Consider the following 17,487-nt stretch of genomic DNA (forward strand, 5'->3'; position numbering starts at 1 on the left):
GGACTCAGGGCGACAATGCGGTTTATTGGAAGTCCAGGGCTTTGAGACACGCTGTTAGCGGCGCATTGTTGAGTCCTTGTAAAAGGCTCTTTACGCACATACTCTCACCGCAATCAGGTCATTTTCTAGATTAAATCCTATTTCATCAGTTTTGCTCAATGCAACGCATACCACCTTGTAATATGACATTGACACGTTAAGTTCCAAGGTGGTCAGCTTGCGTTCAGTCTTGGTTCTATTGTTTTGATTCAACTCCCTCCAGGCGATTACCAACCCTTGTTTGGACATACCACCCAGCTGAAATATGATTGGCTAAAGACAGGTGACGTCACGGACCTACAGAAAAGTACAGTACAATTGACACTTGCGAGATAATTCTCAACTCTTTGCAGATCATTCAGTTTATTCACCGATTTACTTTCAAAGTGAGAATTTATGATTGGAGTTTTGACTAATCTCCCAAGATACTTCTGTTTCATCTACACATATTTTGTATAATATTCTTGTGAATCATGGATTTTGAACCCTCCTCGTCACAGCTCGTCAAAGACCAAGAGGAAGATATGGGTGAGTAGAATTATTTCATTTTCCTTTCTCATTAGACCCACGCGTGAATGTGTACAGAAATGAATGTCGTTTTAAAGGATTAACTTAAAAAGTTAAGTTAAATATCTTGTTATACACGTGGATGGACTGACGCTTGTACCTTCCATCTAAATACAATCCCTAAAGTAATTAAATTCCTATTTCTCTCTCTCTCTCTCTCTCTCTCTCTCTCTCTCTCTCTCTCTCTCTCTCTCTCTTCTATTTTTTCTTTCTCTTTCTATTGCTCTTTCTCTCTGTAGTTACTCTCTTATTGTCTTGTTCTCTCTATATATCAATTTATTCGTCTATCTATCGAGCTGTAAATTTAATTCTCAATCTCTCTCTCTCTCTCTCTCTCTCTCTCTCCCTCTCTCTTTCTCTCTCTCTCTCTATCTATCTATCTATCTCTCCCTATCTGTCTGTCTGTCTATCTCTATGTATGTCTTATGCGTTTCTCGTACCCCCCCCCTCCCCCATCTCTCCCTCTAATGTCTCTCTCTCTGTCACTTATAACTGAATGCGCATTTTAATATCATACATTCTTACAGTCTCAATATAACACAAACAAAAGATACTAGATAGAACAATATCATTATTTCATACAATACATATTACCTTTTCTATTTAGCACTTTTCAATTATCCTTAACCTGAGTCAACTGAAGCAGTATGTATTAAATGCCTTACCCTATGCAAGGGGTAGAGTTTAATAATCACCGATTGATGTATTTAACCAAGTGACAAATGAGATGTCGGCGTTCAAGATTTCTGGATTATCGTTCTGCAAAATATATTTGCTTTCCGTTTTGTGTTTTTTTTTAAATAATAAAAAAGGATTAATTACTTTTACCTATTTAACTCCAGAGTTAGAAACAATGCAATTTTATTATAATACTGCTGTGTAAATTTGTAATGGGAGCCAGAAAACTCGTCCTTCAAATTCCGGTTGATTAAAATTTCACTCATATTGTCAATAAGTCTGAAACCCGAAAATTATTAAACAAACGTGGTAAAACAATATACATCATTTGACAGATTCCGCCCATCCCCGCACTTTAGAAAAAAGAACATCGGACAGGTTATTTCAATGTCATCATATACGAGTACAATATTAAAATGTTAAAAGGAGAACGGTGAATTCAATCAAATTATATATATATATATATATATATATATATATATATATATATATATATATATATATATATATATATATATATATATCATATTTCACCATACATGTTTTTATTAGATAGATTTCAATCGGGGGGGGGGGGATACATTTGGTCTTGGTCACCACCCCATTCTACGGTAATCCCTAAAGGGTCCATACATGCTCAGTTCTCATCCAGGGAGGATCGAGAGACAGGCAAATCGGAATGAAAACGAAGTTGGTGTGACCAAATACCTGGCCGACGAGCAGAGGGACGGTCGGTCGCTCGCAAAGCCCGCCTTGCTATTTTTCGACGCGATCGGGGGCGTGGCAGTATAAAAAATGGGACAATATTTTTCGGATTTTCGCTGTTTTGACTTCAGATTCGTGACCAACGTCAAATTACAATAGGTTTGATACCAAGATCTATGTTTTTACTCAAAAAATTGATGAAATTAGAAATAAATTTTAATTAATAGTGAGGCCATGGGGCTGACAGAACAGTGGTTTACGTTACATTTAAAATTAAATCTGATTGCAAATGTAGTGATTTTATGCGTATTGGAAAAATACCCACGACATCTCCATCGATGTATAACACTAACACTCAAAACTGCAAATTCGAACGTTTATAGTCTGATTGATATAATCTAGTGAAAATTAATCATAAAAATGGCTGTCTAAAAGCAATAACAACGAGTTGACTAATGTCAAATTCATTCCTTCTATCGATGCGCTGTGTTAAATTAACAGCTCACAATCTACATGGAACCTTGAACGTTTAGTCTGATATATTTTAATGAGAACTAATCATAATAATGGGTGTCTAAAAACAATAACAATGAGATGAGTGACGTCAATTTAGTTCCTTCTATACATATCCAAGAACTTTACTCACTCCATCCGCTCTCTCTTCCTTCAATACATATTATGTATCTATTCTCTCTAATCACTTTCTTGTGCTGCTATGCATGTGGTTTTGTGATATGACACTCGCCTATGGATCGGAGGGTACTGGGTTCGAGTCCCGCTCTGAGTGGCGCATAATTGAGTCCTTGGAAAAGGCTCTTTACTCGCATTCTCTCACCTTGTTCACGTTTAAAATGGGTACCTCGCTGTTTACAGCGTCGTCTCTGTCGGGAAACAATTGTAATATCGCTTAACAGTCATGTCTCGTCTAACATGTTTTGCTGTTAGCCAAGGGCCCTTACAAAATGATTTGAGCACCTTTATTGAATATAGCGGTATATATAGCGCAAGTAATTTTTTTGGTATACAGCATTCCTCTCTCTCGCTCTCTCTTTCTCTCTCTTTCTCTCTCTCTCTCTCTCTCTCTCTCTCTCTCTCTCTCTCTCTTTCTCTCTCTCTCTCTCTCTCGAAATGTTACATTATTACTATGATGCGAATATCTTGGACGGTTGTTGGTGCTATGAGTTTAGGTAAATTGCTCACAACAGTCGGAAATAACGTACCGTCACACAAAACTACGAGTAACCTTGAACATTAAAAGTCTGATTGATATAATTTAGTGAGAACTAATTACCAAAATGACTGCCTTAATACAATAACAAAGAGTGGAATGATGTCAATTTCGTTCCTTCAACAGTCTAATTGATATAATTTAGTGAGAAGTAATCACTATTGTGCGCAAGACGAAAGATAAAATAACAGACAGTAACTGGGACCGGTTCTGTCGACCACATAGCCTCACTATTAATTAAAATGTATTTCTAATTTCAACAATTTTTGGAGTAAACACACAGGTCTTAGTATCAAACCTATTGTAAATTTGACGCTGATCACGAATCCGACGTGAAAACAGCAAAAATCCGAGAGAGAAAAAATTGTCCACTTTTTTATGCTGCCACGCCCCCGATCGCCGATCGCCTCGAAAAATACCTCACCGTGTGTGGGCACAAAATTATCCGTGACTGACGCAGGGATCGGGTCACAGTGTCTGTCCCTCTATCGTCCCTGGATAAAAACTGAGAGTGTATATTCCCTCATAGTGAGAATGCAATCCCTAGAGAAATCGCCTATGCAGATGATGTCGATTTTATTGGATCAACACCAGCAAATATAGACATCATACAAAATACCCTCATGAAATATAACCTCCAAGTCAATGCCAATAAAACCGAATTTACAACAATATCGAGGAACAAAGAGGAATGGAAAAGAACAAAGAAAGTCGGCTCACTAATTGGAGACACCGAGGATGTACAAAGAAGAAAACAGCTATCAAACGCCGCACTCAGTAAACTCACCAATGTATGGATTAGAGGTGACAAAATAAAGAGAAAAACCAAACTGAAACTGTACCGTGCTCTTGTAAAACCGGTACTTCTGTATAACTGCGGCACTTGGGCGTTGACAAAATCCGAAGAAGAACATCTGGATGCCTTCCATCGCACACAGCTAAGAAGGGTGCTGGACATCAAATACCCAAAAAAGATCTCAAATGAATCACTCTATAAGATCACAAAAGAAAGACCAATCTCCCTTGACATTTTACAACAACGATGGCAACTGTTCGGTCACATACTACGCAGGGACAAAAACATACCAGCTAACCAAGCCATGTCGGGATACTTCCAAAAACACGGGAACCTTTTCAGAGGAAGACCGATCACAACACTCCCTGTGATCCTAAACAAAAACCTCACAACACTTGGACAAAGCATTAGTCTAATAACGGCAGGGACCTTGAAAATCTGAGAACCCTAGCAGAGGACCGGCAATATTGGAGACACCTCACACAGGAAATACTGGAAACAGCCAAGGCGACCCGATCTTTCGGTCCAGACGCGAAAGGCATCAAAGTCAAGTAAGTCAAGTATATTCCCTATTTAACTGACTTGTATTTTAAATAAAACAAAGATGGACGGGGTGTAATAATCTTATCTCTTAGTGCGACTATGTGATCTTGTTGTATGACACTCACTATCGGATCAGAAGGTCCTGGGTTCGAACCTCACTCGGGGCATAGTTGAGTCCTTAGAAAAAGGCTCTTTACTCACATCCCTCACCATACTCAGGTGTAAAATGATTACCTGGCAGCTACCATTGTTGTCTCTGTCCGAAAAAAAGTGTAATATCGCCTAACAGGCGTCATGTCTCGTCCTACATGTTAAGTGTTGCTGTTAGCCAGGGACCCCTTGTAAAACGCGTTGAACACGCTTAGTGGATATCGCACTATATTAAATCTCATTTTTTAAATCATTGTTTTAAAAATATCCCCCAACAGATATTCAGCAGTGTACATGTGCTCCTCTACAAGATCCAGACATCCACCTAGACAATTGTAATGTCCTCCCAACCTGCATTGCCTGCCTTAAAGGGCCCCCAAACGTTGTAGAAGTGATGGATGTGACGGATCACAGTAGAGACCACCCGAACGGATCCCCATGCCAAAATTGTGGCAGTGAAGTCAGGATGGGTACAGAAGGACTGTACAGAGACACGGCTTGTCACAGATGTATAGATACTTGTAATGACATGGCGATGCTAGAGGTAATCAAATATGAAGTTTCTCTCTCTCTCTCTCTCTCTCTCTCTCTCTCTCTCTCTCTCTCTCTCTCTCTCTCTCTCTCTTCTCTCTCTCTCTCCCTCTCTCTCTCTCTCCTCTCTCTCTCTCTCTCCATACACGCACATGCACACCTTGTCTTTACCTATCTATTTTTCCCGTCACCACGCCCCTGTCCGCTCTCTCTCTCTCTCTCTCTCTCTCTCTCTCTCTCTCTCTCTCTCTCTCTCTCTCTCTCTCTCCATACACGCACATGCACACACACACACACACACAAGCACACTTACTTCTTATAAAACAGCAGCATAATGCACGCGCAATCAAGTATATAACATAATGTGCAAACAATTGATTTGGACAAGGATGCAATCCCAGCTTCTATTCTATGACCAAAGGGAAACAACTGGATTAATACTTTCGATTATTCCAGTGAAATAGCTGTTACCTCCCTTGACTTGGCTTTAACTCTTCTTGGCTACAAATTATCAGGATTTTCCCCGAAATGCCATACTTGGGCTGTAAACTGAGCGCATTCATTTTCCTCTCCTGTTCGTGAATACTTCTTCGTGTGCCAGAGACGCTATACATTTCTGCAATTTACTCACAATAAAAGCATGAAACATACCAGCAAGCAAAACTACGTGTAACTTGAAAACGTTTTTATCATTATTCAAAATATTTATTTAAGGAGACATGATCATCCAAAGGTGTTCTAAAATCAATAACAAAGAAACTCCGTGTGTTGGTTCACTTTGTTGGTAGAAATTGAAAGCAATTCTAATTGGATTCAATAATCTGATGTCACGTCGCCCAGCAGCGGTGGCCATCGTGGTTCTAAACAAAGAAAATTGGTACTTTTTATTCTTCATGCTGGCTAGACATTTTCATATGTCATCTGATCAGAATGTATAAAAGTCAAAACATGATCAAATTTATATTGTTTTTCTCCTCTGGATTCACTTTTATGCTCATCGGAGAAATATTTCATAAGGGCGTCCGCCATTGTTCCGATAGTTTAGAGCCAGTTACTAAGTTACTATGCGTCATTACGAGGAAAGTGACGTCATGATTGTTGAAGACAATTCCGAGGTAAAACGTCCGCGTTCATGTTATAAATACGATTCAATAGTCTGATGTCACGCCGCCCGGCAACGGCGGCTATCTTGGTTCTAAACAAAGAAAATCATTACTTTTTATTTTTCATGCTGGCTAGAACTTTTCATATGCCTTGTGATCAGAATGTGTAAAAGTCAAAACATGATCAAATTTATGGGTTTTTTTCCCCTCTGGATACCCTTTATGCTCGCCGGAGAACTATTTCATACGGGCGTCCGCCATTATTCCGATAGTTTAGAGCCAACTTAAACTGAGTAAACTTCCCTGAGTCTCAGGTTCAATCTCCACTGCTGCCTACTTCAAATAATTTTGTCGGATATTTTCGGGCTTCGTCGGGTTAGGCGGGTTTCGTCGGGTTTCGTAAAAAAGAAATTGCTTTTTATACGAATCCCGCCGAAACCCAGTCTCAGGTTCACTCCCCACTGCTTCCTACTTCCCATAACTTTTTCGAGTTTCGGCGGGTTACCATGCGTCAATAGGAAGGAAGTGACGTTACGACTGTTGAAGAGTATTGCCATTGAAACCCAAAAGGACTGGTCTTTTGACGTCATTATTTGGTGATTGCACCGCCTAGTGAGTTGTCGTTAGTAGTGCTCATGGAAACAAGTGATCCCATTGGTTGAACTATTGAATACAACTCACGATTTGTTTTCTTTTGTGGCCAAAGACTGGTCTTTTGACGTCAATTTTGGGTCAGTGTCAGGCTCTAAGTTAACGATGGTTCGATTCCTGTACGGTTCGGCAACTAAAAACGAGTGAGATTCACTCACTTTGTTATTATAAAACAAGAGGAAAGGTCAAATAAAAGGAAAGACGGCCAGAAGTGTGAATTGAATGCACTCAGTTTACAGCCTGACCCAACACAAAAATGGATTTATTTTTTTAACGATCAAATTAAAATCAAAAAGCACAGACTATATCTACATTGTTCATCAAAACGAGCTTTACAAAACAACAATAAGTTGTTGTTTTTTTAATAGCTATTACAAAGATTTTTCTTCAAATGTTGTGATGAACAGAATAAATTTGCGAGTAAGAAAAATGCTCATTGAATCGTATCGAATGACGCTATCTTCCTAGAGTTGATAAGAACAGAGTTAATCCGGATGACAAGGATAATGAAGAACGTTTCGCGATCAGATCTCTGAACTAATTAAATAAATTTGTGATAAAGTCAAAAATTAGAAAATTTAAACTTTTTAAAATTGAAATAAACAACAAAACCCAATCTTTTTGATGAATGCATTCCCTGATTCTAACTCAGATTTGATCTACAAGTTTAGCCTGATATTCAATTTTAAACATCATGTTTATTAACCATTCTTCTTACCAACTACAATGCGACAAAAATCGCTTGATCCAATGGGGTGTGATCAATCTCGCACTGGGTGTTTCAGCAAATTTAGATTATCCCATTTTCTCTTCAATCCTCTCCTTACAAACCATAGGAAAATCGTCACATTTGTTACGATGCAACCAACATTTATTTCATTCTCTTGTACATCACAAAATTCAAAGAAACTTTTTGTTATAGCTATAAAAACTTTGGCACTGTGTTTTAAAGATCATTTTACTGAACAATATTATGTATATAATGTATTTGTTGCTTTTCTGTTTGAGTAAGAAAGGTCTATGTTTGTGTCGGCTGCTCTGAAGTTTTAGGGAAATTTCTGAAATAGGCTGGTAAGGAGAGAGTTAAAAAGTCGTTTTGATTTAATGTTCTGCAAACTGGGTTATGACAGCATGTTGAGCTATCGTTGACACTTTTTTTCATGCAGTCACATTACATAATAAGATTTATGTCACATTTTTGTTATTCCAAAATAGAAGGAGAGAAAACTGATGCTTTTTAGTTTTGGTTGATTTTGCTAAATTTGGTGATGTAATCTTGGCTGATGACTAATGGGGCAAAAATATATGACATTTCCTTGGAATAATATGTCGAAAACAAGATGCAAATATCTTTAACGGTTTTAGATTAAGTCTTTAAAATCAGGGAAAGACTTGATAGACACCTTGTATCTCAGTGAAAATTTATCATTAAAATGGTTATCTAAAAACAATAACATCTACTGGAACATGAAAACTTGCTTTCACCAGTTATTTGCAGTACTCTGGAAAAACATGTATTTATTGGCCAGAAAACGTGTGCTTCAAATATCGATCGATTCAAATGGTTCTCCTCTTGGCAAAACCCCCAAAAACCTGCCTGGGACTTCGCGAATCCCATGTTTGAGAGTTTTTGTCAAAGGTCATTTCAATCGATCGATATTAGAAGGATGAGTTTTCGGGTCAAATTTTTACATACGCGTTTTTTTTTTCAGAGTATGGAGTTAACAGGTTAACATTAAAACTTTCCATGTGATTATTCTTGAGTAATGCACTTTACACAAATTGGATCCAACAGTCTGATGTCACGTCGCCTAGCAACGGCGGCCATCGTGGTTCTAAACAAAGAAAATCAGTACTTTTTATTATTCATGCTGGCTAGAACTTGTCATATGTCTTGTGATCAAAATGTGTAAAAGTCAAAACATTATCAGATGTATGTGTTTTTTTCCTTCTGGATACGCCTTTATGCTCGTCGGAGAAATATTTCATAAGGGCGTTCGCCTTTGTTCCGATAGTTTAGAGCCAGTTACTAAGTTACCATGGGTCATAACGAGGGAAGTGACGTTACGACTGTTTTAAGCGTATTTCTCCACTCGGCTTATGTGTTGATAGGTACCTATCTGCAGGCAGTAGCGAATATTGTAAGAGTGATAGTACCAAAAAAAAAAAAGATACAGAACAGGCGACTGGTACTATATGAAATGGAAATATGATTCCAATTGACCAGCTTGGGGAATAAATCATTACAAGGGTCCACTTATAGTAGAACGAAATTTACGTCACTCATTTCTCTGTTATTGTTTTAAGCCAACCATTTTTATGAGTAGTTCTTACTAAATTAAATTATCAATCAGACTACAGATAGTATGCGCTTGGCTAAGAAGCTCACAATAATTGCCATCCGGAAGTATAACGGACAGACACACATTACACTGTGTAACCATGAACTTTTTATTGTGAATAGTACAGTTATTGAGAATTACTCATAAACGTGGATTGAAAAAACAATAACAAAGACCTGAGTGACGTCAACTTCGAACTATCTATAAAAGTTTAAAGTTACACACATTTTTTGGTGTTGGAACATTATTTCCGGCTGGCAAAATATTGTGTGAGCTTTTGGATAAACAGCATCAATCTGCAACGTGTTATCCAAGTCTGGTGGCTTATTTATTTTCTATGGTGTGTGAATTTTGCTAAAATTGAAGTTTTTTGTTTGTTCGTTTGTTTGTTTGTTTGTTTGTTTGTTTTTAATGTGAGTTGTCCTCATTTTAGTGTTCATTGTGTTAGACATAACTAAGGGACAAATTGGTAAACACATTCCTTTAATACAAACTTCTTTTGTATGCGTCATGGCCCTCTTAATTACTTGCCTGTCTCCCGAAGCAATCAGCTCACAATATAGATAGAATGCGCTTGGCCAAGGAGTTCACAACATTGCCATCCGGAAGTATAACGGACCAACACACAAACTTTGTGTTACCATGAACGTTTATAGTCTGGTTAATACAGTTTAGTGAGAACAACTCGCAAACGCGGATGGCAAAAACAATAACAAAGACCTGAGTGACGTCATATTCGAACTATCTATTCGGCGCCGTTTTATCTGGAAACTACAAAGTCGGCTACCAGAGTTGCCAATTTGGCGTTCTTAATGACAAATTCCAAAAACTGAAAAATTTGTTTGGCATTTTGGCATTATTTGACTTTATATCGAATCAATTTATTTTTCCTATATCGTACACAAATACACAATAATGACACATCATTTACTATCACACTTAATTAGGAAGACATGGTATTTTGTTATCGTTTAGTTTATTGATCAGATGTTTATAAATCGTTTATGAAAAATCAAAGGTACGGAGATTGAGTAGTTTGGGGGGGGGGGGGTAGAGGAAATGGAGAGAGAGAGAGAGAGAGAGAGAGAGAGAGAGAGAGAGAGAGAGAGAGAGAGAGAGAGAGAGAGAGAGAGAACGTGGAGGTGATAGTGATTAGTTTCACATCGAAAGTGTATCAGCTTTGCTAGTACAAAGTAATAGTAATGAATAGAAGTATTCATTTAACATCGTATATAACATATTAATTTAATCCCAATCTTATTTTACACAGGTTACTGAAGTGAACATAAGAAATGAACAAGAAAGTATTGATGATGAAAACGACGAGAGTAAACAGGATATTGATAATGGCAATGGTGATGATGCTGACCATGTCGTCGATTATGATCATGAAGCTGATGCTGATGGCGACGATGACGACGACGACGACGATGATGATGATGATGATTTTGATGAGGATGAGGATGATGATGATGACGAGAGCAATGACGATGACGACATCGAAGATGATGATGATGTTGATGTTGATTATGAAGACGACGACGGAGGCGATAACAGACGAGTCAACCGTAACGCTTTTCAATCTCTACGTGGAGGTTGACATGGAACAAAATAAAATTAGACATAATCATCAGTTCATAAAATGTGATCCAACGTGTCAAAACGATATTATGCCGGGATGAAACTGATGCTAAAAAGTCAAACTAAAATGAAACTGGTCAAAATTATTATGAATTACTGATATTTAGCACTCTAAAATATGATATTCAATCTCCTCAATAAAACAAATAAAATAAATGCAAATCTGAAATTTCTGGCCACGAATTCAATTTTCAGCAACTTAATCATCCCGACTTAATATTGTTTTGAGACACAAATTTCAGTAAGAGTGGACTTAATGTTGAACCTTTCATGAATGCATTTATGTTTGTAACAACACACCATACAACAATTTTAAAATAATAAAACGTTCAATTGGACCGATCTTCTCAAAATTGTTTTATGTAGAGATAATGTACTGTAATGCCGAATAATGAGTTGACAGTCGAGATGACTAACTCACCCAATCCGAGAGAATTTTGCTACTTTTCAAAATTGGAAAAAAATGTATTTAAATTAAACATGTGCATATCTAGTTATTTAACTGCCATAAACATGAAAAAAATGTATTTAAATTAAGCATGTGCATATCTAGTTCATTTAATTGCCATAAACATGAAAAAAAAGTATTTAAAATAAGCATGTGCATATCTAGTTTATTTAACTGCCATAAACATGAAAAAAAAAGTATTTAAATTAAATATGTGCATATCTAGTTTATTTAATTGCCATAAACATGAAAAAAATGTATTTAAATTAAACATGTGCATATCTAGTTTATTTAATTGCCATAAACATGAAAAAAATGTATTTAAATTAAACATGTGCATATCTAGTTTAGTTAATTGCCATAAACATGAAAAAAAAATTAAAATAAGCATGTGCATATCTAGTTTATTTAACTGCCATAAACATGAAAAAAATGTATTTAAAATAAGCATGTGCATATCTAGTTTATTTAACTGCCATAAACATGAAAAAAAATGAAAGGCATTAGCTTTGATACTAGATACGCCTATAATTTGTCTCAGAAAAATGTAATGAATAGGCATTGGGTAAAAGTAACCCGGTAAACTACGGATATAGTCGGTGTTCGGTTGAGTGAGTTAAATGTTTAATAGTCGAGTTGGTGTAAAGCGGAAAATGAATTGTATAATAATAATAATAATAATAATAATAATAATAATAATAATAATAATAATAATAATAATAATAATAATAATAATAATAATAATAATAATAATAATAATAATAATAATAATAATAATAATAATAATAATAATAATAATAATAATAATAATAATAATAATAATAATAATATTTATAATAATAATAATAATAATAATAATAATAATAATAATAATAATAATAATAATAATACTTTCAGATTTGTATAAATCGCTCGTTCGACCAAGTCTAGAATACGTAAATTGCATCTGAAGTGTACAGGGGAGAGCTACCAAAAAGATTTATGTAATACAGTATTTATCTTATAAGGAAAGGTTAGAATTTTTTGACTTACCAAGTTTGAAATATAGAAGAATTCGTGGGGATTTAATTCAGGTTTATACTCGTAGATTGGTAAATGGTCTGGATAGGATAGACTTTTCTGATTATTTATCATTTTCTCATAATATTACTTTTACTAGAGGGGACAAGTGTAAGATTTTTGTCTCTAGATGCAAAACAAACATAAGACAAAACTGGTTCGGTATTCGTATTGTCCAGAAATGGAACAATTTGAAATTTGAAACAAAGAATGCAACATCTATAGATTATTTCAAGGTGTTGGTAGACAGGGAATTATATGATGGGAGATTTATATATGACGAATAATACTTTTTTGCACTACTGTTGACAGGGCTTACAGTCTTGTATGTATATTATATTATGCATTATTATGTTATTATGGTTATCTTCTATATGCGCGCGCGTGTGTGTGTGTGAGTGAGTGAGTGTGTGTGTGTGTGTGTGTGTGTGTGTGTGTGCTTTGCATGTCACGGTTAAAGATATATGTTATTACACCACATTTACATGAGTGCGGGGCGGTCCTTGGCAAGCTTAAGGACCACGGTCCTACGGTCCTTGGGAAATGAAGACCGCAAGGACCGGTCTCTAGACCGGTCCGTTCATTCTTGAACCGTTAAAGACCGCTACACGATGAAAACCGTGGCCTACAGGAGTAAAACACACGGAGTAGTCACACTCATTTCAAATTGTAACCTAATTAGAGAAGAGGGGTGATGCCTTCTTTATTTGCTCACCGTACTTCATTGTTACTTCGATAATTTAATAAAATTTGAAATTTATCCCCATTAACGGAGATAATGGCATCGCCAAGGCGTTGATCGAGTTGTTCGTGGCGTTGATACACACACGCAACTCCTACCCCCCCCCCACACACAACACACATTAGAGGGCAGCGAGCATTGAAGAGTAAGAGAGAGACGTGAAGTTATAATAAGAGGGGTGGATGAGTGATAAAGGGGTCGATGGTGACTTTTCGCCAGATCTAACAAACTCAGCTACCCATTCATTGCTGAGTAGACAGGGATTCAGAAAAAATCGACTGCACCGGATCGATCTCTGGCCTTTGCGTATAAGAGAGTGCTCTATCAACTGAGCTATCGGGTCCCAAATATTCTATTGGACCTTTTAAAAATACAGACGTTATAAACTGGTTTTTTTTGACGGAAGAAACTAATGAAACTCATATTACTTGATTAGTTAAAACACGAACGAAATTTTATATTATTGTATTATTTTAAATGACAACAATGCGATAGAAAGGAGTGGCGACAAGAGATGGACAAAAGAAACAAAAATCAACTTGCAACTTGCTAGGTTCGACCACACACACACACACACACACACACACACACACACACACACACACAATCTTTAGTAGTCACATACATTTCAAACAATAACCCATTAGAGAAGAGGGGTCATGCCTTCATCATAGATCATTGTCATTGCGATCATTATGGTGTAGTAATTTTGAAATTTACCCGTATAATGGAATCGTCCAAGGCTGCGCCTCCTGTTCCCCCCATCTCACACACGAAAGGCGGTTTGCGGAGTGGAGGAGGTGGTCGTCTGCCTCTATGGTCGTCTGTGTCGTTTAGTGTAGGGCAAAGGGGGTGGGTGCGATTAATTAAGTGGGATGGGTGGTGATTGGTGAAGATGGCAAAGGACCGAGGCAACGAATCGCTGGGAAGTAGTATGGCGCGAGACCGTTGAAAGGTGATAAGAAGTGAGGACCGCCGGCGGTCTTCCTCTTTGGGACTGGACCACGGTTAACAGCTAAAAGACCGTGGGACCGGTCTCGGTCCGGTCCTCAGCGCGGCACTCATTTACATGAGTTTATTTATTCAAGTTGAAACACTATCTTTACCAGTGTATCATTATTGTAATCTTTAATCCATAGATTTATGGCATTACTATTAATATTAACGGCATTCAATGGATTTTATCCTATTTTGCCCTATAACATATGTTGTATCTTATATGTTATAATAATAATAATAATAATAATAATAATAATAATAATAATAATAATAATAATAATAATAATAATAATAATAATAATAACAATAATAATAGCAATACATTGTTGCACCCCAAAAAGGGATTTTTTTTGTACAGACGTGTTATAATTTACATAGAAAAATAAATAGATAATAAAAATATGTCATAATATATATATTATATGATTCGGAGTGGTTTCACAGACAGAGTTGTACTTTATAATATATGAATGATTTCAAACTGTAATTGTCATTGAAAGTATTGCAAAACAAATATATTTATAAGTTCATGTTTACATTAGTATGACGTTAAAAAAAAATCTTGCTTGGTATTGAATAAAAATTATGTGTGGAAAATAAGTAAACATTCACACCACATCTGTTGTCGCCGGAAGCCAGCGGCAAGGTTAACATAACATGAAATAACATAAGATATGGTATGGTATAGGGCGAAATAGGATAAAATCCATTGAATGCCCTTAATATTAAATTGATTGAAAGATTACAATAATGATACACATGGTAAAGATAGTATAACAACTTAAATGTACTCATGTATGTGTGATGTACAAACATATAGAATCTTTAACCTTAATTGGGTGTTGGAAATATAATTTATTATCACAAATATGAAATGTTGGGTTTACTTCTATTTGTTGTGTGGAGAATGAATGTAGAATTTCTTTCCGTGAAAAAAATCTCATTAAAAAAAAATTCATATCATTTTATTCTAAATTCACTGTTCTGGGTCCGATTCATCCCGACCTAAATCCGTTTTGAGATGATGGGTCTTGACTGATCCTCATAAGTAGCATAATCTGTTATCAGAAAAGTTCCTGTGAAAATTTGCCGCTTCATTCAAAACACATCCTGCTGTAATGATGATTGATTTTTCGTAATTAAGATTTTACTGGTAGAGGAATAAGCTAGCCTTTTAATTACCAACCATTGAAGCAATAATACTATTGACTGCACGAGAAAAATAGATCTAAAAGCTATTTATAAAAAGAAAGGGGATCCCAATTGCTCATTTGATACAGCACCCACTTTACAGGCAAAGGGATCTGAATCGTTTGTTCGTGTGTGTATGTGTATGTGTGTGAGCATGAGCGTATGAGAGAGAGAGAGAGAGAGAGAGAGAGAGAGAGAGAGAGAGAAAGAGAGAGAGAGAGAGAGACAGAATATATCAATGTCCACCTTTTGTTTATAAATAAAGTTTGTTTTTTTAACTGCCTTTTTACTGGTTCCTTATTGGTAATCATGCATTCAAACATTCATAATTTGTTGCTTGGACACAATTTATCAACAGACATTCCCTTTTTTTCTTTTAAATGTACTAAAGTGCAAATGTAGTCAATTTGGGTCATTAGAAAGGGATTGATTGCCTAACATTCGCTAATTTGGCAACTAATCAAACAAGTGAGGTATAGATGCTATACGTTTAGGTAAAACAACTCGCAATATCCGCCAGCCGCTTATAACGTACCAATGAATAGAACAAAGTTGACGTCACTCAGGTCTTTGTTATTGTTTTTTAATTTTTTTTTTGCAATCCATGTTCGCCGGTAATGGATCATCGCCTTGATGTTCTGGTGGGTGTACTTGAAGCATATCAGGGGCAAAGGAGTAACTCCGTTTGACCGTCACTAGACCATCCCTGATGTCAAGCCAATTCGCGGGAGCATTGAAAGGCCCGTCGATTACCCACACTACTACTGTATCATGATCAAAACCAGAACAAAATCTCAATGGCGAATCGGTTGACCGCCTAGCCAAAAATTACTGCGATTGTGTCGCCAGAATGACCGCCTAGCCAAAAATTACTGCGATTGTGTCGCCAGAGTCGTCGGCACGGTCGAGAAATCAGCGAACGTCCCAACTCAACTTTAGCTGGAAAATGCGATATCGGGGTCATCGATCAGACGCACATATTGTCCCTCAATATCGAGAGGCAGAGTATGACCAAAAATGAGCTTTTATCAAAATTACTGGCTGTTCATAGGTTGACATTCTCCTACTATGGGAGACCTATCTTTACTCAGGCGCGCAATTTTCTAGATTCCAGATTCTAGGCTATAAGTTGGTCCAACGAGAGGACACACTTCGTGGGTTAAAGGGGGTGTTTACGTTTACGCAAAAGAGCCTTCGAAGGTAAGGGTCATATAGAGTGTTACGGAAAGTCTGTTTACATTTACAAACCACCAAAAGCGACTTTGACTACACTACCGGTCCCGTTGGTTAGACATCCTTCCATTTGTCAGGGGTACTCTAATAGCTACCACCACGTATGGGGCTACCGGGACTGCAACGAGGCAGATAGACAACTTCACTCATGGTCGTACACGCCTGGATAGATTATCATAACATAGAAGCCGAGACTAAAATGATGGAGACATGAAACCGAGGGGTTTCTTCCGTATGCGGGTGTTCAATGTCAAATGGTAAATATGGCATTTGTGTATGGATGGCATGTGCTTACATAATGGTAATATGTCCATGCAATACGTAACGGCGAAATCATAGGATTTGCAGACCTCTATAATTTAATTCTAATTGATAGGGCGATTCTGTGAGTGCAGGAGCTGACAACCTATGTAAAACTCTCGTGTGGTGTGGAGAATTAGTACACAAATGTTCTTAAATTTTAAAAAACTAACCTCCACCTTAAATACCACACTTACTACATATACTAATGATTCCACGAAGAGGAACACCAATGTATACAAACCGTTATTATAAAAAAAAATAATAATGCATAACAGAGAGATGATTTATTGTATGAAAATATCACTTCCCAAAACTAGCTATTTACATTTGACTGGAAAAGTTCCTGACAAAACCAAGCAATCACATTCCAAGACAAAGACAGAAAGCAGCTAAACAAATAGATATAAGGGGATAGAAGGCACAGCAAGTGACCTCCTGCCCATACTATCAAAATCAGGTCTAGACAAAGTTATACATACTGGAAAAGAAACGACATAATAAAAAAACAAGGATTAACACAGAGGCCCAAATCAAGTTC

General features: G+C 36.8%; 1 protein-coding gene across 1 annotated transcript; it reads left to right on the forward strand.

Moving 5' to 3' along the window:
* The first annotated feature begins 383 nt into the window (after nt 1-383).
* Nucleotides 384-12,966, forward strand: LOC144968625 (uncharacterized). The gene is made up of 3 exons (XM_078907146.1): nt 384-567; nt 4,985-5,250; nt 10,604-12,966. Exons 1-3 carry the CDS (start codon nt 513-515, stop codon nt 10,931-10,933), a joined length of 651 nt encoding a protein of 216 aa, XP_078763272.1. The 5' UTR covers nt 384-512; the 3' UTR covers nt 10,934-12,966.
* The last annotated feature ends 4,521 nt before the right edge of the window (nt 12,967-17,487 follow it).

This window comes from Berghia stephanieae, chromosome 3 (genome assembly GCF_034508935.2).
Source record: "Berghia stephanieae isolate SIO BIC M18660-M18661 chromosome 3, UCSD_Bste_1.3, whole genome shotgun sequence".
NCBI lineage: Eukaryota > Metazoa > Mollusca > Gastropoda > Nudibranchia > Aeolidiidae > Berghia > Berghia stephanieae.

What these genes read in the sequence shown, in the direction of transcription:
- LOC144968625 (XM_078907146.1), top strand. Translation starts at nt 513, where the DNA reads ATGGATTTTGAACCCTCCTCGTCACAGCTCGTCAAAGACCAAGAGGAA. An exon ending in AGACCAAGAGGAAGATATGG is followed by an intron (nt 568 to 4,984) that starts GTGAGTAGAATT and finishes ATCCCCCAACAG; the next exon opens with ATATTCAGCAGTGTACATGT. An exon ending in ATGACATGGCGATGCTAGAG is followed by an intron (nt 5,251 to 10,603) that starts GTAATCAAATAT and finishes TATTTTACACAG; the next exon opens with GTTACTGAAGTGAACATAAG.